The 27,962-nt window shown below is 40.2% G+C and overlaps 2 protein-coding genes across 2 annotated transcripts; one reads left to right on the forward strand and one right to left on the reverse strand.

The window, feature by feature from the left end:
* Positions 1-626: 626 nt before the first annotated feature.
* dapk3 (death-associated protein kinase 3) lies at positions 627-10,028 on the reverse strand. Its single transcript, XM_049597709.1, has 9 exons — positions 9,947-10,028; positions 9,031-9,128; positions 6,827-7,187; positions 4,911-5,040; positions 4,665-4,713; positions 4,550-4,576; positions 3,133-3,285; positions 2,973-3,018; positions 627-2,728 (listed from the first exon to the last, which is right to left on the reverse strand). The coding sequence occupies exons 2-9, from the start codon at positions 9,090-9,092 to the stop codon at positions 2,198-2,200; spliced, it is 1,359 nt and encodes a 452-aa protein (XP_049453666.1). The 5' UTR covers positions 9,093-9,128; positions 9,947-10,028; the 3' UTR covers positions 627-2,197.
* Positions 10,029-14,015: 3,987 nt separating this feature from the next.
* On the forward strand, positions 14,016-27,528 carry sppl2 (signal peptide peptidase-like 2). Its single transcript, XM_049597708.1, has 15 exons — positions 14,016-14,137; positions 15,944-16,060; positions 16,603-16,785; positions 16,909-16,998; positions 17,239-17,378; positions 18,343-18,485; positions 20,101-20,197; positions 20,483-20,599; positions 20,966-21,047; positions 21,172-21,246; positions 21,340-21,402; positions 21,496-21,595; positions 22,971-23,048; positions 23,483-23,643; positions 24,451-27,528. The coding sequence occupies exons 1-15, from the start codon at positions 14,090-14,092 to the stop codon at positions 24,616-24,618; spliced, it is 1,662 nt and encodes a 553-aa protein (XP_049453665.1). The 5' UTR covers positions 14,016-14,089; the 3' UTR covers positions 24,619-27,528.
* Positions 27,529-27,962: the final 434 nt, after the last annotated feature.

The following is a 27,962-nucleotide window of genomic DNA, read 5'->3' on the forward strand; positions in this document are numbered from 1 at the left end:
GTTAGTAACAAAATGTTCTTAAAAGTAACTTCATCATAATGCAGAAAAATAGCCTATGATAGTCTTTTACATTACAAAGGCATTTTACTGTTGTAGCTGATTGCGGTGGGGCTAATTTAAATATTTTATGTACTTCTGGGTTATTTAAACTACAGCACATTATCATATTGCAAAAAACTCAATGTTTTGTATTAGAAGTAACTGTATCTGTAAATAGTACATGGATGGACTTGCACTTGTATGGTGCCTTTGTAGTCATCTGACTACTCAAAATGGCTTTACACTACTTGACACATTCATCTATTCACACACACATTCATACACTGGTGGTCGAGGCTACCATACAAGGTGCCACCTGCTACTCAGTTAAACATTCACGCACACACCCACACACTGATGGCACAGCCTTTGGGACCAATTGTAAATCAAATCAATGTGATGCAGTAAAAAGTACATTTCCTTTTTGAAATGTCGTGGAACAGAAATATCAAGTTACTTAACGTAACAGTAAAACGGGACACAAAGGACAAACAGAAACATGCATAATTATAATGGGTGAGGACAAACTGTACCGATATAAAAATTAGTTTCCATTCACACAATAACAACACACGAATACAACATGATAATAGTGATAACTTTGTTTATTTGAAATGAGCCCTGACAGTTCAGCTCTTTCTTACACTTTAGAGACAGATTAAAATAGATTTTGGAACACTGCTATAATCATTTAAGTGCAAATGAGTACATTTTTCTACTGAAAAAATACTACAGACTATATAACACACTTTCTACGCTATACATGGGGAATGTATCGCCTGGATGGGAAACTTATCAGTGGAATGTTCCAAGTGTGCAGAGACGCTCACAATGAAAACAGAAACACTAACGACAGCTGCGGTACAGATAAAACGTTTCCATGCACACTATTTGGTTTACAAGGCTACTGTGCAAAGGTTGTTGCGTTTAAGACGTTGAGCAATATCAATGTGATAGAAATGTCATTAACTCGATGACAGATGAGTGTTCGCAGAGGCAATACGGTCGATCGGTTTACAGGCACTGCAAAGACAAGTTTGTACATTCAGAATCTGGTAATGCTTTTTATAACGGGTCTGTGAATTCAGATTCATTTCCGACTGATTTTCTGGGAGGTTTCCTGGAAATAAACATGGAATTTGGAACTAACTGCGGTGCCCGCTAGCTCACCTGGTAGAGCAGGTGCCCCATGTACAACCCATGCATGTCATCTCGCCCTGTTTCACGCTTTATCTGTCCTATCAAATAAAGGCAAAAAGACCCAAAATAATATCTTAAAAAGGAACAAATTGTAGCTAAAATAGTGAGTGATCAGTTTGTAATCTTGTGGAACTTTAAGACTTTTAGTCAAGAGGACAGCAGGTGAACTGGACGTCCAAAATGCGCCCAAGTTCGTCAAATACAAAGAATAAAATTTCCAATAATGACTGAATGATTAATAAACATTTACTGGGGTCTAAATGGAGTAATTTCAGCAACAGGGCCTTCTTTTTCCTGGAAACCTTTCAAGAAATTCAGAAATCCTTACAAAATCACAGATCGGTAAAATAAAGCATTACCCAGAATTTTTCTTTTTTTCTATCCTGAATGTTTACGGTTATTGCATCCTTTATATTCGACACTCTGTCCCAACATATGAGAGAATTTTATGTCAGCTGCAATCAAATCTGAAACTTAACCAGATAAATAAATACCCCCAAAGATATAAGTTGTATACTGTGAAGCTTTCTCACATAACTGGCCAACCTAAGGCAAACGCAACTGAACAGACATCTATGGCTTTTACAGCACAAGGACATTCAGATGTTATGTGTCTACAGGGCTAAGAAAAGTTGCAACATAAAAAAAGCCAATACAGTTCTAAATAATTTTGTCAAATAACAGTACAAAAATCTCTAAAATTATAAATTAACTTCTGAAACACAGGAATGAGCCTTTCCGTGGGGGAATGGGTTCAACAAACTGCCTCTCTGCTTCTCGCTGGTTGTCTCAAGCATGATGTAAAAAGAGTGGAGCGTTTTTCCCGATGGGAGCAGCAGCATAGCTTATGATGACAACTGACCCACTCAAACTCCACTGTGTGTGTGGGACACGTGCAGAGAAGACGGGCAGGAAGATACTTGAGGATCAAAGTGTCATTGCTGGACGTCCGCCCGGCTCAGGGCATGCTGCTGAGGCCGTCCTTCTCTGCAGACATGGACTTCACCAGCTCCTCCACCCAACGGACCTCAGAGGCCACCTGCTCAGCCAGGACCTCGTAGCGGTTTTCCAGGCGCCCGTACTTGCGCTTGAGGATGTTGGCGGCCTGCATGGTGAGCCGGGCCTCCTCCTGGCTCTTCTTGCGCTGCGTTTGAGTGCGCTGCAGCTCCTGGCGGATGTGGCTCAGGTCACTGGAGATGCTCTGGTTCTCCTCCTTGTACCAGCCCTCCTTCTCCTCGTATATGGACAGCAGCGCCGCCACGTCCTCCCGGCACGAGCGCTGATTGCGCTCTAGTTCCCTCAGGCCCTCCTCTGCTGCCGCGATCTCCTCGAGGACCTGGGAGAAGCGCTCGAAGTTGACATAAGTGTTGTTGGGTGGCATGCTGGAGTGGGACTTGATGGTGTACTCCTTCAGACGAGTGGTCTTGAGACGACGGCGCTCAGTCTTATGGTCTCTCTCCTCCTGGCGGACATTTCGCCTCTTAATCACCTGCAGAGGGGAAAATGGAAAGGTCTAAAATGTGCCAACATATACACTCATACGTCTACAACAATCTAAAATCTGCCAATATATCTGTCTCACTCTATTTTCTGATAAAAGAAAGAACAGAGCCCTCTCAGTCGTGTGTGTATAAGCTGAAAAAAGTCAAATGTATCTATATAACACTTTTTCAAGCCTGATTGTGAATGCTAACACAACGTCTGCAGATATAAATGCTATATAAAACACCCACCTTAATCCAGGGGTGTTCAAGACTGTCATCAATCGTCATTCTCTTCCTGCAAAAGAAAATAATCCACTAGTGAGAAAATGACACAGCAGAGACTTTCATGTTTACAGTACATGACATTTTTCTTCTTTAATCTTGGCATAAAATCTGAAAATGGTCATACTTGGGATCCTTGACCAGCAGGCGGCGTATGAAGTCCTTGGCAAGCTCACTCGTGTTGCTGAAATACTCCTCGTCAAAGTCGTAGTTGACGGCTGAGATGTTTGTCAAGGTCTCCTGCTTGGTCTCACCCAGAAATGGTGAAGCGCCACTCAACCTACAGGAACACAAACAGGAGAATTTGCTTAATAAAACAACAATGTTCATTTTGTTTATGAAAACTATGACTAAATATGTTCATCAGCTACTTTTTTTTCCCATGAATAAGACAATGACGAGATGGCACAGACATCATTTAACACTAAGTGTGACTACATCAACATGCAGTATTTTACACGAAAAATACAAGACTACAATATAACAAAAAAACAAATACTTTACTAAAATCTCTCTTTATTTTTAACAAAAAAGAGGAGATAAAACCCTATGTTATGTATCATTTACAATTGGAGAAAATCCGTTGTTTTATTAAAGGGTCAACTGCACGCTTCTTTGACACCTGGCAACCATTATTAAATGCTATAATCTCCTACTTATGTCACACAAGTTAATTAATTTGTCCTCATTTTTCCCTTTAAAAAAAAAACAAATAAAATAAAATAAAATTAATTTATTTTATATACATATGTCCTTTTTTATTCTCATTAATTCATTTATTTTATTTTATTCATTTTTTTTTCTCTCGTTCTTATCTATTGGACTACCTTTGGCTGGTCTGGCTTTCTCTGTTTGCTCCTGGGTGGGTGAGGTTGTCTTTTTGTCCATGCTGGTTCTATGTTTGTTTGTTGATGCTCTGTACATCTTAATTGAATTATAAATAAATAAAAATACCTTGTTTTAAAATATTATAGACTTTTTTAATCGCATGCAGTAGTTCCAACTCTCTGTGCTGTGCATGCCATATCAGGACGACACCGGCAGAACACAACGAGCACAGTCAGGAGAACTGAAAGTATTAGGACCCAGGCTAGCTGTTGAATTAAGTTGGTTCAAAATAAATATGTAAATCAGAACATGTTTAATGTCTGGATGTATTTCTTAAATTGATACTATTAGACCACTAGACCAGACACTTTCTGCAAAGCTGCATTCTTAGTCATTCAACCTTGTTTCTTTCCTTCAGATAATGACAGCATCAAATCTAATGTGAAATAAATTTAACAAATTACAAAATTATTGGCTTAGATTGACCGAAATGTTCAATATGAGCTAATGTCAACAGTTTTCTTTGACTAAGACCTAAATGCCCAGACTTGTAGTCAACTAAAGCGTGACTAAACAGAATAAGGTTGATTATGAAACGATACAAACTAACAAAGACATTTGAGGCTTAATGGCTGACAAGATCACTACTAAACAACATGAATGAGGGATGCAGTGATTTATATTTCCAAGATGTCATGATGTGAAATTTTACTCACAGGATGTATGTAATTACTCCGATGCTCCTGCAGAGAAGAGAAGAGCCAAACATCAATGAAACCTGTCACACAAGTTAGTATACAGCTTCAAAAAGCAAACATGTTGACATCTTACCACATATCTGCCTCCAGTCCAAGTGGCTCATAGTTGACTATTTCTGGAGCTGTAAAGCACAGAGGAACCAACACTTAAACTCAAACCAGATGTGGAGATCTGTAACGCACCATCATCCACTTACAAGGTTTAACTTACTTGCCAGCGTGGGCACACGCTGACACAAGAGCAGATTTTTATAAGTGGAACATTTTTTTTAACTTTATTTGTGAAATGGATATTCAGGAAGGAGAAACATGAACTCACCCACAAACTCTGGTGTTCCAAAAATGTTCTTGAACTCGTTTCCTGCTTTAATCTGATGAGCAATCCCAAAATCAATCAGCTTGATCCTGGGGTTGGGGACGTTCTTGTCCAGCAGCATGATATTCTCAGGCTGAAAGAGAAAACAATACAGCTTTTGGTGTAGTAAACATATAAACAGAGAGCTAAGAATGACAAAACGTAACCAGGACACCAGCTCAGCTCTAAATGAACATTGGCATTGAGGCAACTTTTTAAGATCCTCTGTCATGGTACTCATCTCTATCTTATCATTCATTTCTTTAAGGGTCATTCTGACTGATAATATAATAAATAATACACTGGGCCAACAGCGCCAACATGGGAAAGGTTACACTGTTTATATGTAGTGCACAGCAGCAGCATACCATAATAAATAGTACTATATGCCACTAAGAATTTGTATATTATACCGCTGGGGAGCAGCATGCAGATAATAAGTGCTATATGCCTGTAACGCAGTGACAGTGTACCATAAATCAGCAGCAACTTAACATTAAGAAATGACACAAACAAAAAAAGTGTTATACCATCAGCTGCATTTTCACTGTACTGCACTTTATCAATTGGCAACAAACTGCTGTACTGTTATGTTGTATGAAGGGTGCTACAGTATATAAATCAAGTTAATTGTATTTGGTAAGGCTTAAAGGTTGTTTGTTCTTGAAAACTACTACTACTGTACTATAATACTGACAGAATTTTCTGGATGTATTACACTGTTGTAGCTGACTGATGAAAACTGAAATGGCACATCTGTTTGGTCATCATGACTAATTATTACTATTTTTTGTGTTGTGTATCTTCAAGGGGACCCATGATGCTCATTTGTAGGTTCATACTTGTATTTTGGGTTTCTACCACAACATGTTTACATGCTTTCAGTATTCAGTAGTCAGAGACCATTTTATTTTCCCCTCACTGTCTGTGTTCATTCTCTGTCTTAAACGATCCGTTTCAGTGCCTGTCTCTTCAAGCCCTCCTCCTGAAAAATCCCATTCCACTCTGATTGGTCAGTATTCCCAGGTCTTCCTCATCTTTACGTCTCTACACAGTCATTGCATCTGTGGAATTACATTTTTTGCAGCACTTTCTACCATGAAAATCACCAATAAAAGCTTCTTAACCAAAGGAGTCTGATCCGTAATCAGGGAGAAATTAACAACTTCAGCAACCAAGATTACACATGTCCCTGACGTTAGCATGTAGCTATATTTTTTTTTTTTTTATCAGTGCTTCAGTTGACACACTGCCAGCGATGACCTCCAGAGAGATCCCACTCTCCCTGATAAAGAAGCTAGAGAGTATGCACACTGTTGGATGGATGTGAGAGAACAAACTGCACACATGGCTCACTCTTGGCATTGACTCTGATGGCAACACAACAGTTCTGTGCTTGAGACTTTGTAATCCTCCAGTGTATGTAACGTTAACACTTGTAGTAGCGTGCCTGAAGCAGATGACCATATAAAGAAATCATCACAAGCTGACATCAGAGTGTTGCAAAAGTAGACAAAAAGAGTTGGGAACCGTATTCAGAGTAGCCTGAAGCCTGAGGTTTCTGCTCACAGGGATTACGTTTACATATTGTTTACCTCATTATTTGAACCTTTGGCCACATTTAATTAAGGAAAAGCACAATCCGTCCATTTAAAGCCCCAAAATATCTTCATATTATTGATACAAAGATATTCAGGCAAATTATCGCGTCAGTACCACCAAGCAGCATGACAACCTTGCTCAGCCCTGTCCAGTCTTTCACATGGAAAAATCTCTCCAACATAAACCTCTTTTCACTCCTTAACGGGAATTCTCAGTAACACACCAACTACGACTGTCGGCCCTCATAAACGAAGTCTTTCACCACACAGACCACTGACCTTGAGGTCAAAGTGAGCGATGCGTTTGGAGTGTAAATAATGAACGCCGTCCAGGATCTGCTTTAGAAACTGGGTGGCCTCCTCCTCCGTCAGAGACTCCTTCTCAGCCAGGAAGTCAAACAGCTCTCCTCCGGACACCAGCTCCAGTATCAGGATTACGTCGGTCTTGTTTTCGAAGATGTCGTGCAGGGTGATGATGTTGCTGTGTTGGATCTCCCGAAGGATGTTGACCTCGCGCTCAATCTCCTCGCGGCTCACCCCCCGCCGGCTGGAGGACAGCCGCCGCTTCTTGATGAACTTGGCCGCGTACTCGATAGCTGTGCTCTTCTCCTTGCACTTACGAACGATGGCAAACTGTCCACTGCAGGGAGGAGAGAACAAAAGGGATGTTAAAGAATAATACAAACCTGCTTGCCTTTGGGTTTTTTCCAGCTTCAGGTTATTATAATAACATTATGGATTTAGTGCCTGCTGGTCAGAATACATAAGATATATCAAGACATCGCTTTGGGCTATGATAACTTGTGATGGATTAACTCAGTGCTTTCCAAGTATTTTTGGCTCTTACCCCTTAACATGAAGCAACTTTTACAGAGGTTATGACCCCTTTTCAAATAATTTGATGGATTTTAAGAAGCCTGAAGAGGTGAAAGTATCCAGTTATTTCACATGAAAACAAGCAAAAGTTTGAAAATCATTACTGTAACAAAATATAAATCTTATCAAGTATGTTCTGTTTAAATCATAAAAACCTCATGTACTTAAGAAAAAAAAATCTGCAGGTAAAGTGAGAACACTTCCATATTTTTCCAACAAAAATCAACTTGTTTTTCTCAAAATTTAACTGTCTCTTTAAAACCAAGAAAGAAAGATGGCAGGTTGGTGCACAAGAATGATGAAAAATGAAACTTAAATTTGGAAAATACTTAAAACAAGTTGATCTTTATAGGATAAATTGGAAACAAGCTTAAGTATTCTCACAGCACTGGCAGACTTCTTTCACTTGCAAACTTTAAGCACTTGGGTTGTAGGAATAAACAACTTGGTAAAGGAGATTTTTGCAGTGGTCTTGTGACCCCCTCAGATTTATCATGGGGGCCCAATGGGGGAGCTCACCTACCTACCTAGGTTGGGAAACACTTGGACTAAGCAATGATGTATTAAAATGATTGGAATTTAATTGATTTTTAGTTTTCAAAGAAGTCAGATACACTTGAAAACTGATACGTGATGTTGAAATGCTACATGTGCAACCTAGGAAAGTCTCTACTACTGTAGATAGAGATAATGGGAATGAATACAATCTATAGTTTTGTTTTATAGAATCTGGTTTAAAGGGAAATGAATAAGTAACACTGCTGACTTTAACAATAAGACAAATGTGCTAGTGGGAAGAAAGCATTTCATGATGCATGACTGGGCAGGGAATTTAATGTTCACCCATTCAATGTCTGCATACCTTTCTATCTCAAAACGCACACACACACTCACACAGCCCTCTCCTATAGAGACTCCACACCGCAGCAGAGGTGGAAAGGCACATTGAGAAGCAGTGATGTCATAGCTTTGCTGCATTACTGCAGAAAAAAGTAGCTGGGCTAGAAAGTTGGGTTTAAACTATTATAATTTGCTGACTTGGTCACAAACTATCGAGCACAATGTAAAAAGAATACTAACAGGATATTTAATATGTTGCTGACACAAACACATATTTATATTTTGGCCTTCATGAGAGCTTTTGGATGGATTGGAGCTCATCTGGCATCAAAATGCATCAGAAATACATCTCAGGTAACTTCAAGCTCATTACTTTTTGTTAGTCACATCAAAACACACACATTTGTGCTCAGCAATACAGCTTAAACAAAGAACTGCTGCAGCTACCTGACACCTTGCTCTAAATAAAAGTCCATGCTATGCACGTACTACAAAATAATAACAGTCTTTCAATGTCAGCAGGTAGGCATTTGCATTCACACAACACCACATAAATCTCTGGAGGCCTTCAAACGTGGCATAAATGAATAGATCCTAAAGCATCATGAATGTGTCTTGGGTGCATTTACGCTTGTATTTAAAGCTGTCCTCCAGCAACTGAGGCACCTCAGAGTCAAGTGTGAACACTGTCTTTTGTAACACCGAAGTTATATAAGATGCATTGTGTTTTGTCAGAGAGGAAACGACAATACAAATGCACAACATACCTGCCCAGCTCCTCTCCCATCTCATAATACAACTCCACATCCTCTTGTCTGAAGCCAGCCATGATGTGCTGACTGGAATGATGATGTCCTGAGATCCACTGCAGTGCAAAGGTAAAGGTAAAGGACACACACTCAGTAAATACTGGTAGAGACAGGAGAGGACATAACAGACAGCACAGTGACCAAAACAATGCCTGTTAGCAGATCTAAACTGTGATACAAGCCTCAGTTATAAGCCAGAATTGCTATTTCCCACCTACATGTGTGGGTACCTGGGCTTCTTTCCTCCTTATTTGGCCCGAGTCAACACAGCTTTAGTTTTCAGACACTTTCTGGCTGATGTCAGACCTCTGCATACCAGTCCTACTGACATCATCTCCTGCCCGGGACCAGCCACCTCTTACTCAATTAAAGGGACTGGGCTTTAGCAACACTATCGACAATTTGGCTTTTTCTTAATAATTTGAACCCTGATTAATGAGACTGGTTTATAGAAATGTTGTAAAATAAAACTAATTCTGATTGTAGCTTTTAACACAGATGCTGAATAGCGACTCTGCCGTTTGTTACAAGCAGGCAGCAGATATTTTTTTCCGAGGTGAAATAGCAATACATGTCGAGCTCATAGCCACAGCCACAAAAAGAAAGCCATGCATAAACGTACAACATATGAACTGAGGAACAGAAACAGAGTTAAAAGAAGAAATAAAGGGAATACCGGCGACGGACGGCAGCTAGCTTAGCCGGTTAGGTAGCTAGCTAACGTTAACGTCCTGTATAAACACCGGCTTTCACTTTTTGTCACTAGTGTTAGCTGCTTCAGAAAGGAATACATAATTCATTAACACTAAAACACTGGCGGCAAGTAAATATTCAATAAAATAATAGTAAAGGCAAAGCTAGAAAGTGTACTTACAGTATGGTTGGCTACGAGTGCTGCATTCCTCTCCCAAGTAACGTTGGTTGTGTGTGTGAATTCCCAGACTGAGCAGCGTGAAGCTAGCATCAAGGAAAAACACAACTTCCGGTCCTCCGTTTCAAAATAATGGCAGTTCAATATGCAGCTGAATCAAAAGTAGATGGGCCGCTTAAGTGATAGTTTATTTGTGGTACATTGTACAGTATCTAAAAATGTGTAGGTCTTTAGATAGTTTTGTACAGCACTGGTAGTTCCCCCTGCAGTAGTGAATAAATTTTGTCTAGACCTAATCATTCTTAAAGGACACTGAAATCCCAGAAACATTCTTTGTGTCCTCACCAGAAATCCACTTTCATCAACACTTTTGTTTTTTTCTTGTTTTATTAAGCTTATTCTTGTGTTTTTTTAAGGGACTGCTTGTGTCTACTTTAAATGGTTGTATTTTGTACACAAAATCACACCATTTATTATAGCCAGAAACTAAGAAATATGGTTTGTTATGGTAAGAAAGTCCCACTCCAGCCAGTCCTACTCTGGTGAGTAAAGCATAGCCCCTTAGAGTGAGTCTTCTCAGATTTGAGTGATTTGAGTTTTTAGGAACTGGGTTTACACACCCTGGGATAGTTTGGATGATTTCAGATTCCTGGTTATGGCTATGACCAGTGGTGTTGTGGAGGGTATACGCAGGTACCCATCTCTTTTTCTGTCCATTTACAATATACCCACCTATCAGCCAAAAAACTGATAGAGTATACCCACTGCCTCCTCATCGTACATTCACTTCATCAACTACAACGACACCACTGGCTTTAACAAGCGCTGCATAGTGTGTTAAGGAGGTACACTGTCTCATTTATATGTTTATATGCCAAAGTTCAAATTTATTTGCCATTTCAACTGTAAAAATCTGTAAAAATCTAAATTTGAACAATATTTCTTGATATGGAGTAGACATTGTCATAAGAATTTCTTTGTAATGACCTTTAAAGCAAATAGAGACCGGAGCTGAAATATCAAAGTTTAACAGAATTTATTATCTTGTACAAGAGGAGCGTTTCACAGTGGAACACACAAGATGAGGTTACAGAGAAAAGGCTCCCTGAGGAGCATACACTACAGGCTTTTATACAGTATATTTGGGTGTTGGATTCAGGAGGTTTCAGTTCCCCTAATCTATCAAGTACACACTTCATAGATAACAATGGTTGTCAGTTGGTGTGACGTCTTGTCTCACTGTCCTCCGGATGACCTCGTCCTTGTCCTGTCTCCGACCCTCTGTTTCTCTCGTTTCCTCTTACATATGTAATGACAGACTTCCCTTTACCCTTAACCACCTGCTGATCGTGCAGTTGCTATAGAATTAAACAGGAACCTCCAGCACTTGCACAACACAATGGCATGTTTACATCTTGTGATCATAATTTTTGTAACAGACATCACAAGCAGCATCCAAGCCTTCCTCGAGAAGTTGTGATGTATTTTCTATTTACACTGAGGACAAGTAAAGTGAAAAAGCAACTCTCTTCCCTTTACCCTTCTTTCTGTAAGCCTGTAACTCGGACCACTGTAAAGCATACAACATAATGTACCCTTTTATTCTGAAGGCAGAAATCGTTCAAGTTCCGGTGTTGGTGCGTCACTTGATGCAGGTAAATATCCGGCAGACGGAAGGACATATGGAATGACATCATGCTGAGTGAATCAAGCTGCTGCAGTACGTCAATGAATAACAAGATAGAGCATGCAACAGCAAAGATTACAGAGGAACTGAAGTCATCCACACCACAACAACCCAAATAGCACGGGTTGCCATGGTAAAAAAAACCCAATAACATATAATGATATAGATAATGTAATTAATGACATAAATCTTTCACTTACTTTTTTCTATTCATTGTTTATGGTTATTATGATGTAGCCCATCAGCACAGCCCCCAAACACACAAAACAAACACGAAACAGAAATCAAAAACATTCACCTGAACTTTAATAACTGGATAATCCTAGAGAAAAAAGTTAATATATTTTTTATCATATCACTAACACAATATTTATTACCATATGTGTCTGCTTTCCTCAAACAGGTGTACAGTCAAATAAGTGACTGTATTGCTTTTATTATCTTTGTTAAACCATTTGCCTTAATGGCATTATAAATTTTAATTTAAGTAGGTCAGTAAGTTGGTTGGTAGATACTATACAGTGTAAAGAACAAGCCCTAGACTGCATCCAAAGTTGATGTTTAAAAAGGCAGAAAGCTGCAGATTAGCAGTTACACTGGAAACTGTCCAGTAATCTATAATTACAGTGAAAATACAGGGTTAGGAATGGAAAGCGTAGCTGCAGCCATGCCAGCCTTGCCAGCCGTTTTGACTCAAATCTGACAACAAGAGTCCAAGTCATGTGGTGACTGAAGGTTTTTAATTTATGTGGACTCTCTGTCTGTAATGTGCAACATAAGTCTGGAGCTGTAGAGAGTTTTGACAGAATTGTTTGCATGTAGCATAGAACAGGAAAGACCAAAATCTTCAGTGAATGGCAAAAATAAATTAATAAACAAAGATAACATAGAGAAAGATACATATACATTTTATGTATCTAGGTATAATATCTACATCACCTAATATTACCTTTAAATGTAACCCTAAACAGCTACTTGTATAATTTTTTAATCATTTTTGAATAATTCGATTGCAGCAATTTTTGGGTTCATACATCACAGATTTGGTACAAAATGTAACTTTTTTAAATACTGTAGCTCATTTTATACAGTGAAGTCAAGATTTAAAAAAAGGTCTCACTACAATGAAGTGGCCACTGTGGAGGCAATCATTCATCAGATTCTTAATTGCAAATGGTCCCCAGCGAACATTTTTCCATTAAAACGACATTTTAAAAAATGACCGTGGTCATCGGTGAAAAGATGTTCAGAAATGGTTCAAAGGTGAAATTTTTTTCACTGACTATTTTTAGACATTGTTTGAACAGTTGCATTTGGACCATATTTCACCGGGATTTTCAATAGTGAGATTTTTCATCCTCTACAGTGTGCAATTAATAACCTATAATCATTCTGGAGCTTTACTAAGTAATCACAACCACATTTCTCAGTTGAAAGTCAATATTACAAATCCTGGTGAAATGTAGTCTAAATGTAGCTGGTCAATAAATGTCTTTAAATAGTCTGTGAAAAAACTTTTACTTTGAACCTATTCTGAACGCTTTTTCACCTTCATCATTTTCTTAATGCCTATTAAACCTGAAAATGCTTCATTATACTGTTTCATTATATTATTTCTGGGCTTGAAAAATATCCAATTAGCCAGAAGCCAATTTGATTTATCATGAAGGATCCAGCTAAAAACAAGTTATTGGTGGTCACCATTTTAAAAGTCCAAGATGGCCACAAAGGAGAAATTCGACTTTGGAGTTTGTCACAATCTGAACGTTCCAAAAATGTATGGTAAATTTAGGGTGATTGGGACTGTTTTTGAGTTTAGAATTCCAAAATTCATTGAACACATTTAATTAAGGTTAAAACAAAACAAAACAAAACAAAACAAAAACAGGATTGGTTAGGGCTGGGTTAAGAGATCAAGACTAAAGGTGAGGTTTGAATACTATATTAGTGTAAACTATTATGCAAAAAACACCTGGAAAATCCATTTAGTCCACAAATATTTTTATGATTGATTATTGTTAGGCAGACATAATAATTTTCTTTATTAGTAAAGCCTTTTAGCACTGTCCTAATCACCCCAAACCATGCTTTCCCATTAACCCAATGCTGTATGGGTTAATGGGACAATATAAAAACAGCTTAATTAAAAAATAGAAGATATGAACACAATTTAATGATTTTAGAGTCCTTAAATACGTCTGCCTATCACAACTCTAAACTGTCGAGTTAAACTAAAGTCAAAATGTTCGTAAGTTTAATTAATTAATTTATTTTGACTGACTTTGACTTTAACCAATCAGGCACGTGCTCATTCGCTCGTGACGTTAACAGCCAGTTAAAATCCCCCCGCACGGCATAGTGGGCGTGGCTTGTTAGAACAGCTGGTGGGGGCTCGTGTGAGGGGGCTCGAGCCGAGCGGTTGGTTGGTTGATGGGGGAAACAACAACAAGCTAGGCATCATGAGGGTCCCTGAAACACTGATTTGGGCCGCTTTTCTCGTCCAGAAGGTGAGACAGACCGAGCGTGTTTCATTACATACTCTCCCCTCGTGCCTTTACGTCGCATTGCGGCACGTGGCTGATAAAAACAGGTTGGGTTTTTTCTCCCAGCCGTGTTCCGGGATTATTAGCTTGGATGCTATGACTGTTAGCTTGCGGAGATGATCGTGGGCCCTGGAAACCCACACATCATTCACATTTTGATGCAACATTAACGGAGCGGGATTAGCGCTGATTCACCACGTCATTTTAAACACCCCAGCGTTTATGACAGACTGCGTTTTAGGAGTGTTTAACAGAGATTGCATCGCTTAATGTTGGATAATGACTCCCATCATGCTGCAGTTAGAAATCAGTGGTAACGCGTCTGAAATGAGTGACTGATAAATAGTGATAATAATGTCACTGCTTTAAGTACTGAAACCAACTGTGCTTTTACCCGACGAGTTAAAGTATGACTGTGTTGGTCTCCTCTGGTCTGTATAACATTAGACATACCGGTAGATGCTTTGTTAGTGGAAATAGAAAATAGGGCGTTAAAATCAGGCATTTAAAATTTTTTGGATCCCAAGTGCTGCAGTCAATAAAAAAAGGTTTCACTAGTAGCAGACCATCGGCCATTATCTTGCCACTTTATTAGATACACCTGGCTTGTGCTGATTTAACTTTAAGGTAACTTTGGAGGCTGTACTTTGTGATGTTGTTGAACTGTACTGCGTAATAGTGAGAGGTGTTCATAATAATGTTCACCCCATTTTTCTTAATTCTACAGTTCAACTGCACCCCGTGCCAGTGTTTATACTTGCATACAGTGGTATTTTAGGGTAGGTTAACGGCTTCTTCACACACATGCAAAACCAGTAAACAACACCAGTTTTACAGTATGACACTTTCACATTTTACACACAGTTTTACACACCGGATATCTGTCTGGGCACTTACCTGTGATCCCCAACTTGCTGTTATATTGGCCAGTTCCTCATTTGTTAGTGTAGCCATGTTTGCCCAATTTCACAGCATTGTCCTGCTGCGTCCATGTTTGGTAATTGTCTCAGAAAGATGATGAGATCAGCATATCTTAAAGATTGTTGAGACAATACCTGGCAGCGAGGTGTTCAATCTTAAGTCTCTCTTCAAAAGGCAGGCTTTCAAATATGTGCTGAAGATGATAATCCACATTGTTGGTGTTTACTGCAGTTCCTAACTTGTAATAAATACCCATCTCTGATAACTATGAGCACATGACAACACTAATTGGCAAACAGCCAATCAGACTGCACTGATCTGCAGATAGTCAACCCATGTGGCATCACATTTGTGCAGTTTCCTCTCACAACCAAAGCTTTAGGCATGCACACCGTTGTTTAATATTAATGTCTTGGTTACACAGTACCACCAAAACCATACTTTTTTCATACTGCCAGCAGGTGGTGTCTGAGTTATGTCTGAGTGTATATACTATGTCTAATGTTCAAAAATAAATGGGGACAAAAAACTGTTCCATTGATTTTAAAGTGTTATTAGTTCGATCATAAGCATGCTCTGTTGTTTACAATAAGCTTATCTGTTGCATGTGTGTTTGCAGGGCAGCATGCCACAGCTTTAATATTCACAGTGTTGAGCAGTGTTTAGAGTCATGCATCTTCCCCCTTAGCAATACTTCTGACTTTTACCTTTTTACAAGACTTCAGGTGAAACAGCAACAACAGTTAATGTGCGGCTGGAAATCAGGTTCAAGTCTGTGATCCACAAATCAAACACACTGACATTTCATTGACATGTAAAATAATACAGACATTGCTGTCACGTTCACAGGTGGTGGGAGAGTACGGCATGGCCCATTTCAGTGACAAGGGCAAGAGCAAAGGAAAGGATTACTGCATATTCTTCAACTCACAGTGGGCACGACTACCTCAGGACCTCAATAAGGCAGTAAGTTATGAGTGAGCGACAAGAGGTGTAAACAACGATAATAGTGACATTTTTTTTTTTAAAAACAAAGACTTACAAAGTGCTTCACAGCCACAAAGAACAGTGGGGATCATCTACAGTGTGTATTTATATGTACCTGATCAATAAAACCTCGTACAGGATGTTGAAATCTGATATCCACACTCTTGGTGCCTGTTAGGACTCTGGCTGCTGCTTTATGAACAGCTGCAGATGTTGGAGATCCTTATGATTGATATGAGATTATAATGAGTTACAGTAATCCACTGTGGAGGACATAGATGCATGGAGGATTACAGTTTTGTATATCATTTTACTTTTAGCAAGCCAAGTCTCAAGCGCAAGGCTCTTAAATGCAGAGATAGTTTGATGTATCCATCATCATGGACCTGACTGCATCTCTGTATAATAAATACAATAAAAAATAAATACAGTATCATTTTTTAAAAAATATGTATTAAGTGTTGAACCTTAATAGGAAGTCGGCCAGCTCTGGTTAACATCGCAAACCCTTTGTCTTGTAGTCACGTCTTCAGATCTATGACCTGACAACATCGGTCTTGTGCTCGCCCTCCGACGTCCCAGAGGGAGGCTTCCCGAATCGCATCCCCATGGTGATGAGAGGCAACTGCACTTTCTATGAGAAGGTCCGGCTGGCCCAGATTAACGGCGCCAAGGGCCTGCTCATCGTCAGCAAGGACAGACTGGTGACCTTGTTTCTGACTATATCTTAAGGCTGTTGCTTTGATTCATAGTGCATCAAGTTAAAATGATTTTGGCACTTCAGAAACAGAAATATATTCTTCTTCTTCTTCTTTTTTTAATTACAGACGCCACCAGCAGGAAACAAGACACAGTATGAGGAGATTGGCATTCCTGTTGCACTGCTCAGCTACTCTGATATGCTGGACATAAGCAAGGTGAGAAACCATTGAAACAGTAGACCAACAAACCTCTGGCTACCTGTGGGGTTTCACTGTATTAGTTTTTCTCTTTCTGATAGCTCAGCTCAACATAATGAACTCTAAACGTTGTACAGTCTGACAGCAGAGGTAGATCTTTATATATTTACATGGGGGTCATGGTGTAGTAGTATTTGATGAGAATCTACAAGGGAGACGGATATTATCTTGACTTAATGCTGTTTTCGACTCCTGTAGAACTTTGGTAAAGGAAGACAGGTCGCCATGTATGCACCCAACGAGCCAGTGTTGGACTACAACATGGTGATCATCTTTCTGATGGCAGTAGGAACGGTTGCCATCGGAGGTTACTGGGCCGGCAGCAGAGACAGCAAGAAGTAAGTGGACACGGTGGAGAGAACGTGACATTTAATGTGTGTTATCATCGTCATGCTGAGTTGATTTGAGTGTGAGAAACAGAAATAACTCTACATGATGTGCAGGTCATTATAGACAGTCATGTACTGAAGGATACATGAATGAAAGCTTTTAAAGTTTATTTTCAAGATAAAGGGTTAAAATCAAGGCCTTTAATCCAAAGTAGTTTAAGTCTAAAGGGGCTAAAATTGTAGTTGATTGTCAAAGATGATGCTGCTAGTTATGTTCCATTGCATTACAATATTACAGGACACAAAGTTTCCATCTGTCTGTGCATACTGTGCTTTTAGTCCCAACTGCTAAATTTAAATCAAAGTTAATTTATCAAGGGGGGTAATCTCCAGGGAAGATTAGTCACAGTTTTCTTGGCAAAGAACTACAAGCGTTTAATAGCACAGCCCTTTTTTTCTTACTCATCTCAAACCAAGCAGTCTGCTTTGTGCCGCTGCGACTCCACTAAAGGGCAGTGTTGTTTATTCGAGGCCGTACGAGTGACTCATCGGCTCGAGCCAATCCTGACGGAGTTGCCAAGGTGACTGAGGGCACCGTCAGATGGGGTCTCTGACGCACAGGGCCGCGGGCGAAAAAAAACAAAACAAAAACATTTTGGAATATGAGTGTGTGTTTGGAACTCGGGAAGGAAGTGAGTCCCAGCCAGCCAGCCGGCCAACTGATGGTAAATATTGACTGTGGATGTTGTGATGATCATCCTGGCTGCTTTGGCAAGTCACCAACCATCAGTGAATACTGTTTAATAAAACCAGTGGAAGATAAAACCCAAGAGGCTGGCTAACTGCGCTGCCCTGGACTATTCTGCTCAATAAGCTGGCTCAAGCTTGAGTGTGCGAAGATACTGATCATTAGTCTGTGGAGTTATGAACGTCCCAAACAAGCCTCCACTGAATTTCTTCCCTCCTCCTGCAGACGCTACATGAAGCACAAGCGGGACGACGGTGCGGAGAAGCAGGACGAGGAGACCGTAGATGTCACACCCATCATGATCTGTGTGTTCGTGGTCATGTGCTGCAGCATGCTGGTGCTACTCTACTTTTTCTATGATCGCCTGGGTACGACACAGACAACTATACTCACACAATCAACGATGTGAACATACTACATATAACACTCAGTATGCTGACCAAAGATACTCGTTCACGATTTGTAAGAAGAAGCTCTTTGGTCACATCCACTTTTGTGTGACCGATGGATTATTAGTGGTTCCAGTCCTGGCTGCCCAGGATTTATTGCTGTGTTCAAAGCCAGTCTGTAATTTTTTCCCTCACTATTTGTGGTCTGGCAGGATTTAAGAAGGCCTTTTTTTGGGATACAGATTGTGGAGAAGATGGTAGACAATGTTTTCATTGTGTCTCAATTTAAGGTCCCCTTGCTTGCTTTTTCTGAGCTTTCAGTGACATCTCAGAGGCTACCTCGTTAAATTTAATTGAGACAACAGTGCAGCTTCTAACACTGATAATAATATTGCACCGCTTACTAGGCTGTCATTTGTCTTTACTTCTCATTTTAAAATTTATAAATTGGTCAAATTTTTCTGTATGAGTCGCACACTGATGCTAAAATTTACTTAAAGGCCCCCTGCACCCTAAAATGTCCGACCTTGACTATACTGGCACGTATCTGTGCAAAGTTAATCACTGGAGAGGTGTTTTTAAATTTGTCTACTGAGGGGGGTGATGTCTCTGCACTTCCCTAGAATCTTAGATGCAGATGTATGTCAGGTATGTCACTAACACAAAAGCGAATCGCTCTCTAATACGGGAAACACATATCAACATGGGGAGCAGACTTAGACATAACACCGGCAGAGAATCCTGAAACCTCCAGCGCGGAACGGGCCTGTCAGTACAGAGAGCAGTGAAAGTTTTGACAGCAAACATGGTGCAGTGTGCAGTTTTGGAAGTAAATTGGACCAGTGTGAACACACACCAGCATGGTGGCAGATATTGTTATGTGTTTTACAACCACTAACAGCCACTGGCAGTTACAGCTATCAAACAACTTTCCAAGCTGATATGTCTGCTAGTCACCGATTTTGGTGCACAACATCCTTTCTGAGTCTTACTGAGGCTCAGGCAAGCTGTCTGTGTGTGCGGCTTTTTCACCAGTCAATCTCGCCTGTCTCCTATAGCCAGACCTTTATCCACACGTAATTTTAGTGCTGGAGAAAGCGGAAAGCACAAGCAAAACCTACTGCAAGCAGTGGTGGTAGGCAGTGTGGAGGCGAGATCCAGAATTTCGTAGTGAAGGAGGAAGAGCAGATCCACTTCCAGACAATTTAAAAGCTTTTTATGTGGTAAAACCATGTTAAACAAAATATTAATCATAGCATCATGGGGGACTTTAAAGTAAGCTGCAAGGCAGATGCAGAATTGTGCTTTATTGTGCAATTACATTGCCTAGTTTAAAAACAGCTGAGTTAGGTGTAGGCTTCCTTAGAATTAGCGTATCATCACTGCTGATAGTCTGCTTTGTGTTTTTTGATCACTCAGCACATTGGATTCACCACACTGGACTCAACACTGGACACACAGCGATGATACTGACACCACTATTCAGATATTTAAAGACTTAGTGTGTCAAAGAGGAAAACACCCCAAAAGTGTATTTGCTTAGTATAATATGCACTAATCTTCTGCTTGCCACTACTGTTCCCTCTCTGTTTAGCCATTTGGGTCATTGCCATCTTCTGTGTGGCGTCTTCAGTCGGCCTCCACAGCTGCCTATGGCCGTTTGTCAGGAGACTCCCTTTCTGCAAGTGCAGGTGAGACTGTTCACGTCAATAGCTGCCCAAAAAAATCTATAGTTTCTGAAACTCCATATAGCCACTCAAGTTTACAAAGCTTTGCCTGCTTGTTTACTTATTTTTTTCACTTATTATAAATCTTCAAATTATGTGATTATAGACTGAGAGAGGACCTCGAGATATTATTGTAGGCATATAGTTATTGCAAGTGAATGGTTAGCCTGAGAAAGCCCCGTACACTGTTGACAGATGTCTAAATTATGGTTATGTTTGTTGATCTGTGGATTTGTGTCATGACCACAGGGTTCCAGAGAACAACTTGCCGTACTTGCAGAAACGGCCGCAGATTCGCGTGTTGCTGCTGTCAGCACTCTGCATCAGCGTCAGCGTCACCTGGATGGTGTTTCGCAATGAAGACCAGTAAGTGCAAAGAGGGAAATGGGTCAAAGTCAGTCACATGTCCAGAGAAAACAAGCCAGTCACTGCATGATTTTCTTCATGACATGTTGTATGTATCAGTCCTGTTAGCATTTACAAAAGTATTGACTATCCTAGCAGAAATAACCTTAAAAAGAATGATTGGAACTGTTGACCAGGGTATTTAAAGTTGATTTCCCAGTGTTGGTTTATGAGCACATGTAGTCCTTTTTGGGTGTTGCATGTTGTGTGTCGGGTGACATAATGGTAGCATTTTTCCGTCTGTGTGAGATAACACATTGGAGGTACTTTATATGATGATGATGGTGGTGGTGTAGCTGACTCACAGTCTTGTTATGTATCCTCCAGGTGGGCGTGGGTGTTACAGGACGCCCTGGGGATCGCCTTCTGTCTCTACATGCTTAAAACAGTCAGACTCCCCACATTCAAGGTGGGTCAGCACTCTCATAAATATAAATAATAACACTGTGGAAGGTGTTTTTTTATGTTTTAATGTGTTTGGAATAATAATTGTTAGTTGCAAACTCACTTAATGTATTTTCTCTGCTCTGCAGGCTTGCACCTTATTACTGTCGGTCCTTTTTGTCTACGATGTTTTCTTTGTATTTATTACACCCTTCTTTACCAAGGTATGTCAACTGTTTACACTCGAGGCTACACAAATGTCTATTGTCTCTGTTACTGTGTGTCATGCTTACGTTACCCATGGCTTTTCCTTGCAGAGTGGGGAAAGTATAATGGTGGAGGTAGCGGCTGGTCCCTCTGATTCCTCCACGCATGAAAAGGTGAGCTGGTTATTAGATTCCACTTCCTCCCTGAGGGTGACCCTCTCAGCTCAGAGGCAAAGTAGTTGATAGTAATGTTTGTGTTTCCTCCAGCTCCCCATGGTGCTGAAAGTACCCAGGTTAAACTCCTCTCCCCTGGCTCTCTGTGACCGGCCCTTCTCTCTCCTGGGCTTTGGTGATATCTTAGTACCAGGTAATTAACCGTGTCATTCTACCACAAGGAACTCGAACCGATTAGAGCTCATCGTGTGGCTGTTTTATGGTTTTAAGCAGGAAATGATTGAACTAACACTGACCACAGTCACTCTATTTAGACTTCCCTTGAAGCAGAAAACATCGCTGTGGTTGTCAGCTGTGTAAACACAGAACTTACTCAACACCGACTGTTTTTTTTATGGCTGCATATTTGTAATGCTACATAATTACAGTGTTTAGTTCTCATAAATTAGCTGCACAATAATGTTTTCTCTGTCATTTTTTGTGAAATATTTAATTTAATTGAGCTTTTGCTGGTGTATCAGGAAATATCTAGTGTTAAAGGAATACTTCACCCACAAAATGATTATTTGTACATAAGTACTCACCCCATGGTACGCTGAATTCAAGAAGAAAATGTTTTTTTCTGGCCTCTATGGTGAACAAAGAATCCAAAAACCTTGAAAATTCTCAATGAATTGGAATAAATGGGGGCCACATTTAACAAAAGCAAAACATCCATTTACCAGCTTTCAAGGCTAAAACACACCGAATGCCGCATGTAAAAAAACATGTCCCTTATTATTTTCAATACACAACCCCACATCGGTGGCAGCCAGACGCACATTGACACTGCCGCAATTAAATGCATTAAATGCTGCTCCTATGGCAGTTCAACTCCTCTCTTCACTATTGATATATAAAGAGAACTCTGTAGCTGTTGCTGTCTCGTGTGTGATGAAGAATGGATGAGGAGAGACCTGTTGAGGTCGAGAAATATCCTGAGCTAAACAACCCACAGTCCTGTCATAACAAAGACAATGGCCAAAAAGATATTTTCTGGCGAGTCATAGCTCTGGATATCGGCTCTTCAGGTGAGAAATCAAGTTTAATTAGGGGCTGTCCAGACATGACTTTGAAGCTAAAGCGTAGGTGGAGGAAGTACAGATCTTTCAGTGAAAGTGGTAATAACTTTGTGTGGTCGTCTGTTGGCGAGCTGCAGCGCCACGCATCCATCCACGCATGTATTTGTCCAGGCGTGCTACTCATATGGAGGAAGTCTTTTAAATAGTAAAGTGTCAGCTAAGTACTGAGCATGCTGGATAAATAAAACTTGGATTAAAGTGCGTTTTTAAAGTTTGTGAGTTTGTAAAAGGATGTTTATATATAGTTTTGCTGTTGTTAAACATGGACCCCTTTTACTGCAATTCTTAAAAAATGTTGTGGATGAAGTATTCCTTCAATACCAGATAATAAAGTGCTGGGAAACATTTTGGACGCAGATGTCTGAGTATGACAGAATGTGGCTTAATACAGCAGCTTCTCTTGTTGACTGATCTGAATGCTCACTTTGATGTTTTTTTCCCTGTCAGGTCTGCTGGTGGCATACTGTCACAGGTTTGACATTTTAACACAGTCCTCCAGGATCTACTTTGTGGCCTGTACGATTGGTACGTACATGTGCAGGGGGGCTTGTGAGGGATGTAACTGCTGAAATATTGCTGCAGTGTTATGATAAGACCCATTTTGATGGGATCAACATTACAGTATTCACCGTGCTCCTCTTCTTCAGACATCCATTTTAATTACAAGGATGTAGCTCCGGACGAGATTTATATTACAAGAGGAAACTGTTGCTAATTGAGGCTGTAATTATCACTTGATTATTACTGATTGCTCACAAAGGCGTTCTGAATGAGATTAAAATCACTGACCAGGGCAGGTGATGTTAATCACCCCACCACCCCGAGGGACATAAATCCAGTCTGAATGAGTCTTTAAAGTGACAACATGCATCATCTTAAGTGTTAGCTGGACATGACTGGACTTTTAATATGTTGACCTTGTGTGTGCTGTTTGTCTCTGTCTCCGTGTCTCCTGTCAGCTTATGGTATCGGCCTGCTGATCACCTTCGTGGCCCTGGCCTTGATGCAGATGGGTCAGCCGGCCTTGCTCTACCTGGTGCCTTGCACTCTGCTCACCAGCCTCACTGTAGCGCTGTGGCGCAGGGAGTTGCCCCAGTTCTGGACTGGAAGTGGATTTGTGGTGAATACCAGTTTGATATGACCGCCTACTGCCGAAGAACAAAAAAAAAAAAAAAAATCAACAAAAGAAAACGCACAAAAAAGAATCTAGAGTTAAATTACATGCAGAGTAAAGTAGAATTTTAAGTTGAGTAACCCCTTAATATAATTCCATCCGTTCCAACTGCCTCTTTCTGTTTTACTGTCCACCCTTCCCTCACCTTCCTCCCATTGCTGCTCCTTGCCCTTTATTTTACTGTGGGTGTGCTCTAGTCTGCTGCTGAGGGCTCAGCTGTCTGTGAATGTCACTGCAGGTACTCCATCTGGGCTTGCTACTTTACACTCTTCCATTAAAACATCTTGATGTTATTAAGGTTCCTTTTTTGTGTTTTTTCCCTTAAGAGTAGATGTTTGTTTTTATTTTTTTTCTGCGTACACACATCTGTGGTAGACTTACAAATACTGGAGCTAGTGATAATGATTTAGTTTAGCTCATGTTACGTAGTTAGCATGTTCTATCTTTGTGGTTTAGTGGGATTTTCTTTGATATGCTCCCCTTTCTTTATGCATATCTGGGACTTTTGATCTCTGCGTACAGAAATACCTCTGACAACATTAAGGCTCCTTTAATTCGGGTTTAATGGGGATGTGATGTAAAACACAAAGTTCACGTAGCCTTAAATCTACCTGTGTACAGAGGGATGACTGTATATTCTTTGGTTTTGTTTGTCCTATCTACGGCTACTCTGTCTTCTGTTGTTACTACATTTAGTTTTCTGCTCCACACAGTTCAGCCATCTTATATAGAAACTGTTTTTGTCCCCTGCAGCCTCCCATAGTGCTCGCGCCGATCAACTGTACACAAACTGCAGCGCCGCAGACAGAGGAAAACTTGACTAAACCGGAGCCACAAACCACAGAAGAAGACTCACCCCATCACCCGCCTCAAGAAACGCCCTCACCCGAGAAAGACGAAGAGGAAAATAAATCTAACTGAAAGGACGTCTAGGACGGCATTTTACATTTCACTTCATATTTTATTTGTTGTTGAGGTTTTTTTTTTCTACATTGTGACTCAGTCAATGGACATCTGAAGTATGGACTTTAATTTGCACTTGGTGTGAAGGTAAGATTTAAGGAGCTCAGTGCTTTTTGAACGGCTGGCTCAGCGGGGCGCTGGGATTGGACCACACGAGGTTGAGGCATTGAAACCAACAAACACACCAAGTATAAAACCTGCACAGCAGCCCTGACACCTTCTTCTATCAACAGTCTGTGCCACCTAAAGGGAATGAAAAGCCAAATGTGGAAGCTGCACAAGCTGTTAAACACGAAATACTCCTGTGACACTGTGGTGAGGCTCTTATCAGCTGTAAAGGCCCAGTCACACCAGCGTTCAAAACAACAACTTTACGGCAAAATCACCTTTCAGTGGAATCACTGCTATTAGAAGATTTACTCACACATGCGAGGTAAACCTTAAGAATTTTTTCAACTTTGGTAAACCATCATTTCTTATTAGCGGTGGTGTTCCATCCACTTTTATTCAACCTCCTCTGATGGAGTATTAAATGCTCCACAAAGGAGGAATGGTTTACAGACCTTTTATGTAGAGCTGCAGCTACTTGACAATTCAAAGAAATTAACCAGCATCTATTGTGATAATCTAATAATCGTCATTTTTAAGCCAAAGATTTGCAGGTTCCAGCTTCTCAGTTGTCTCGTACATGAAAATAAACTAAATTTATTTTGGTTTTAAATTGGTAATTGGTAATCAGCTTGGGTTCTAAGACATTATAAAAGGCATTTTATATTTTTTGACATTTCATAGAGAAAATTATTAATTGAGAATTGGATAATTGTCATATTAAACAGTAAATAATCATTAGCTGAACCCAGTCTTGGAAGTGTGTGGCCGAAGTGCAGTTTTGGAACCCAACAGCTATTGTCTGACAACGATAAAGCCTCTGGGGGCAAGGGCCAATATTTCAGGCTGTTTCGTTGTAGCCAGTGGACTTCCTTTTCTCTGCACCAGTCATTTTAGCGAGTCTGTATAAACCGATATCTGCATGTGGATGCATATTAATTTGAAAAGGTAAAGCAAAATCATTGTCGGATGATAGCCAATGGGTTCTAAGATTGCGTTGCACAGATTATTTATCTGCCCTTCAAACAAAATTGTTCAATACTACTCAGACGACAAGATGAAATCAGGACACCTCCGATACCTAACAAACTGTCCTGTTCAGTCCTTTATAGAGATTAGTTGCAATGCTACAGTGCTGGGACAGGAGGCAGTGGTACAAATATGAACTAAGGCTTATTTCTCTTTTCACTAACTGTTGTACAATCCTGAGAACAAACTGCTGGGGGAGTTAACGGCCCAATACAGACAAATAGAGAGACAAAACAGCTCTAGCATGTTTCAGGCTGGCCAGTGTTTTGAGGTTAGCTCACCCTATACAGTAGTTTACCAACCAGACCTGCAAGCTTCACCAAGCTCCTATGACCAAATACTTCACTTTGTCACTTTCTGGTGTGACAGGGCCTTAAAAAGGTCTCAGGAGGCTTGAAAAACATTTTTCAAAAGCACACACATACACACACTACATAACAAGCCATTCTAGCTGTCTTTAACCCCTTGTTACATTATAAACTGCACCGGTGTCACAGTATAAAGTATAGCAGTGATGCCAGCAGAGTTTCACACCCTTAAAATGGGTTACGATTGTTGACTGAGCCAAAGCTATTAGGTATTTGTTTTTTTAACTAAAGCATTTGTTGTTTACTTATCTTACTTTTGGTATATTTAGTTTTGCATGCTATAATTTCGGTTTTACCCTTAATATGAAACCAGTGTATAATCTATAGTGCAGACTCTGTATACATCGGTGGTGCAACAGTGAAACGTTGGCTGCCACAGTTTTGCTGCCCCTCAGTAGTTATTCATGTTGTCTTAAGAGTTGGTTTTGGCCTTATTGTGTCCATGTCGGGAGGTAAAGTAGAATGTGTCAAGTGTAAAAGTCGCTTTATGAAAAACACAAGAACTCTAAATGATGGTGTGCTGCAGTCAAATGTCAGGCTGAGGAGCGAGCGATGGGTCATGTACCAACATTCCTAGGTTAGTTTCTTCGAAGCATTTGCACAATATTTTTTTTTAATTCATGGGCTGACAGAAGCTGTTGTTGGCTGATGTCTGTATATGTTATGTATAGTCATAAAGGGTTTATAGAAACTGAAAGCAAGGTATCAATATATACAAGATTCCTCATGCTTTTATTTTGAAAGTCCATTTCTGACCTGAGGGTTTCATCATAAACACCAGAGGCCGGCAGTCACTCCACTCTGTACACCAGTATAGATGTACTTCTGATCCTCATTCATTTATGATACCTGTTAACCAACATTCCTGTTCAAAAGTTGAGAAGATCAAAATAATTTGGTCAGAGGTGAAATGAGAGCAGCGTAGTTGTCTGGATGTGTGCCCTCGCTGATTCAACAGCAGTGTTTTCCAGGACGTGAGATTATTCATTCACCAGTATAGTTTGTTGTCACCAAGTGGTTTTTAAAGCCTCTGTTGAGGAATACATATAATAAAGAAACATTGTATTTGATATTTGGTGTGTTCTGTTTTTCTTGCACATTATTACATTTGATTAAAACTCTACAGGTTTTGTGATTTCTTTGACAGACTTCTCAGCAGATTCAGACAGGATGCTGTCTGTGGATATGTTGATGCAGAACATGATTCAGCGGGTACAGAGTCTGAATGCATCTTTTCATTGTGGCCCTCCAGCTGTGAAAAAGGTCTGCTGCTGTTCAGACTCTGCAGAGATGAACAGCAGTCTGACAAAGAGCCTCTCTGTTGCTCCAGCTCAGTCACTCAGAGTGGAGGGCTGTTGATACACTGCATCACTATCTGATCCGCTAACATGCTTTTAGTGGATGGGTACATTTGTTATTGGTAGCTCTGCTGGAATTCAACTCTGCACACTTTTACAGCTTGGAATTTACATCCTCAGTTTGGACCTGAATCTAATCTTTTGAGAGTCTGTGCACATATTTTGTATTGAAGCTATTGATTGCTGATATTTTTTGACAGCAGTATATGAGACATATCACATATGCTATTAACATTTCTCAGGGACCAACACATGAACTTGCCAACCCTCTCAATTTTCCCTGCAGACTACCATTTTTCATTGCTGTCATGGTTTTCTCACAGGGACACAATTGGCCAGAGACATGTTTTTGGGTGGTCTGTCCATCCATCAGTCCCATTCTCATTAACATGATATCTCTAAGAATGCTTCAGGGAATTTCTTCAAATTTGGTGCAAAC

Source organism: Epinephelus fuscoguttatus, linkage group LG15 (genome assembly GCF_011397635.1).
Source record: "Epinephelus fuscoguttatus linkage group LG15, E.fuscoguttatus.final_Chr_v1".
Classification (NCBI taxonomy): domain Eukaryota; kingdom Metazoa; phylum Chordata; class Actinopteri; order Perciformes; family Serranidae; genus Epinephelus; species Epinephelus fuscoguttatus.

What these genes read in the sequence shown, in the direction of transcription:
- sppl2 (XM_049597708.1), top strand. Translation starts at nt 14,090, where the DNA reads ATGAGGGTCCCTGAAACACTGATTTGGGCCGCTTTTCTCGTCCAGAAG. An exon ending in TCGTCAGCAAGGACAGACTG is followed by an intron (nt 16,786 to 16,908) that starts GTGACCTTGTTT and finishes TTTTAATTACAG; the next exon opens with ACGCCACCAGCAGGAAACAA. An exon ending in GGACTGGAAGTGGATTTGTG is followed by an intron (nt 23,644 to 24,450) that starts GTGAATACCAGT and finishes TGTCCCCTGCAG; the next exon opens with CCTCCCATAGTGCTCGCGCC.
- dapk3 (XM_049597709.1), bottom strand. Translation starts at nt 9,092, where the DNA reads ATGGCTGGCTTCAGACAAGAGGATGTGGAGTTGTATTATGAGATGGGA. An exon ending in TGGAACACCAGAGTTTGTGG is followed by an intron (nt 4,714 to 4,910) that starts GTGAGTTCATGT and finishes TGTGCTTTACAG; the next exon opens with CTCCAGAAATAGTCAACTAT. An exon ending in CTGCTGGTCAAGGATCCCAA is followed by an intron (nt 3,019 to 3,132) that starts GTATGACCATTT and finishes TTTCTTTTGCAG; the next exon opens with GAAGAGAATGACGATTGATG.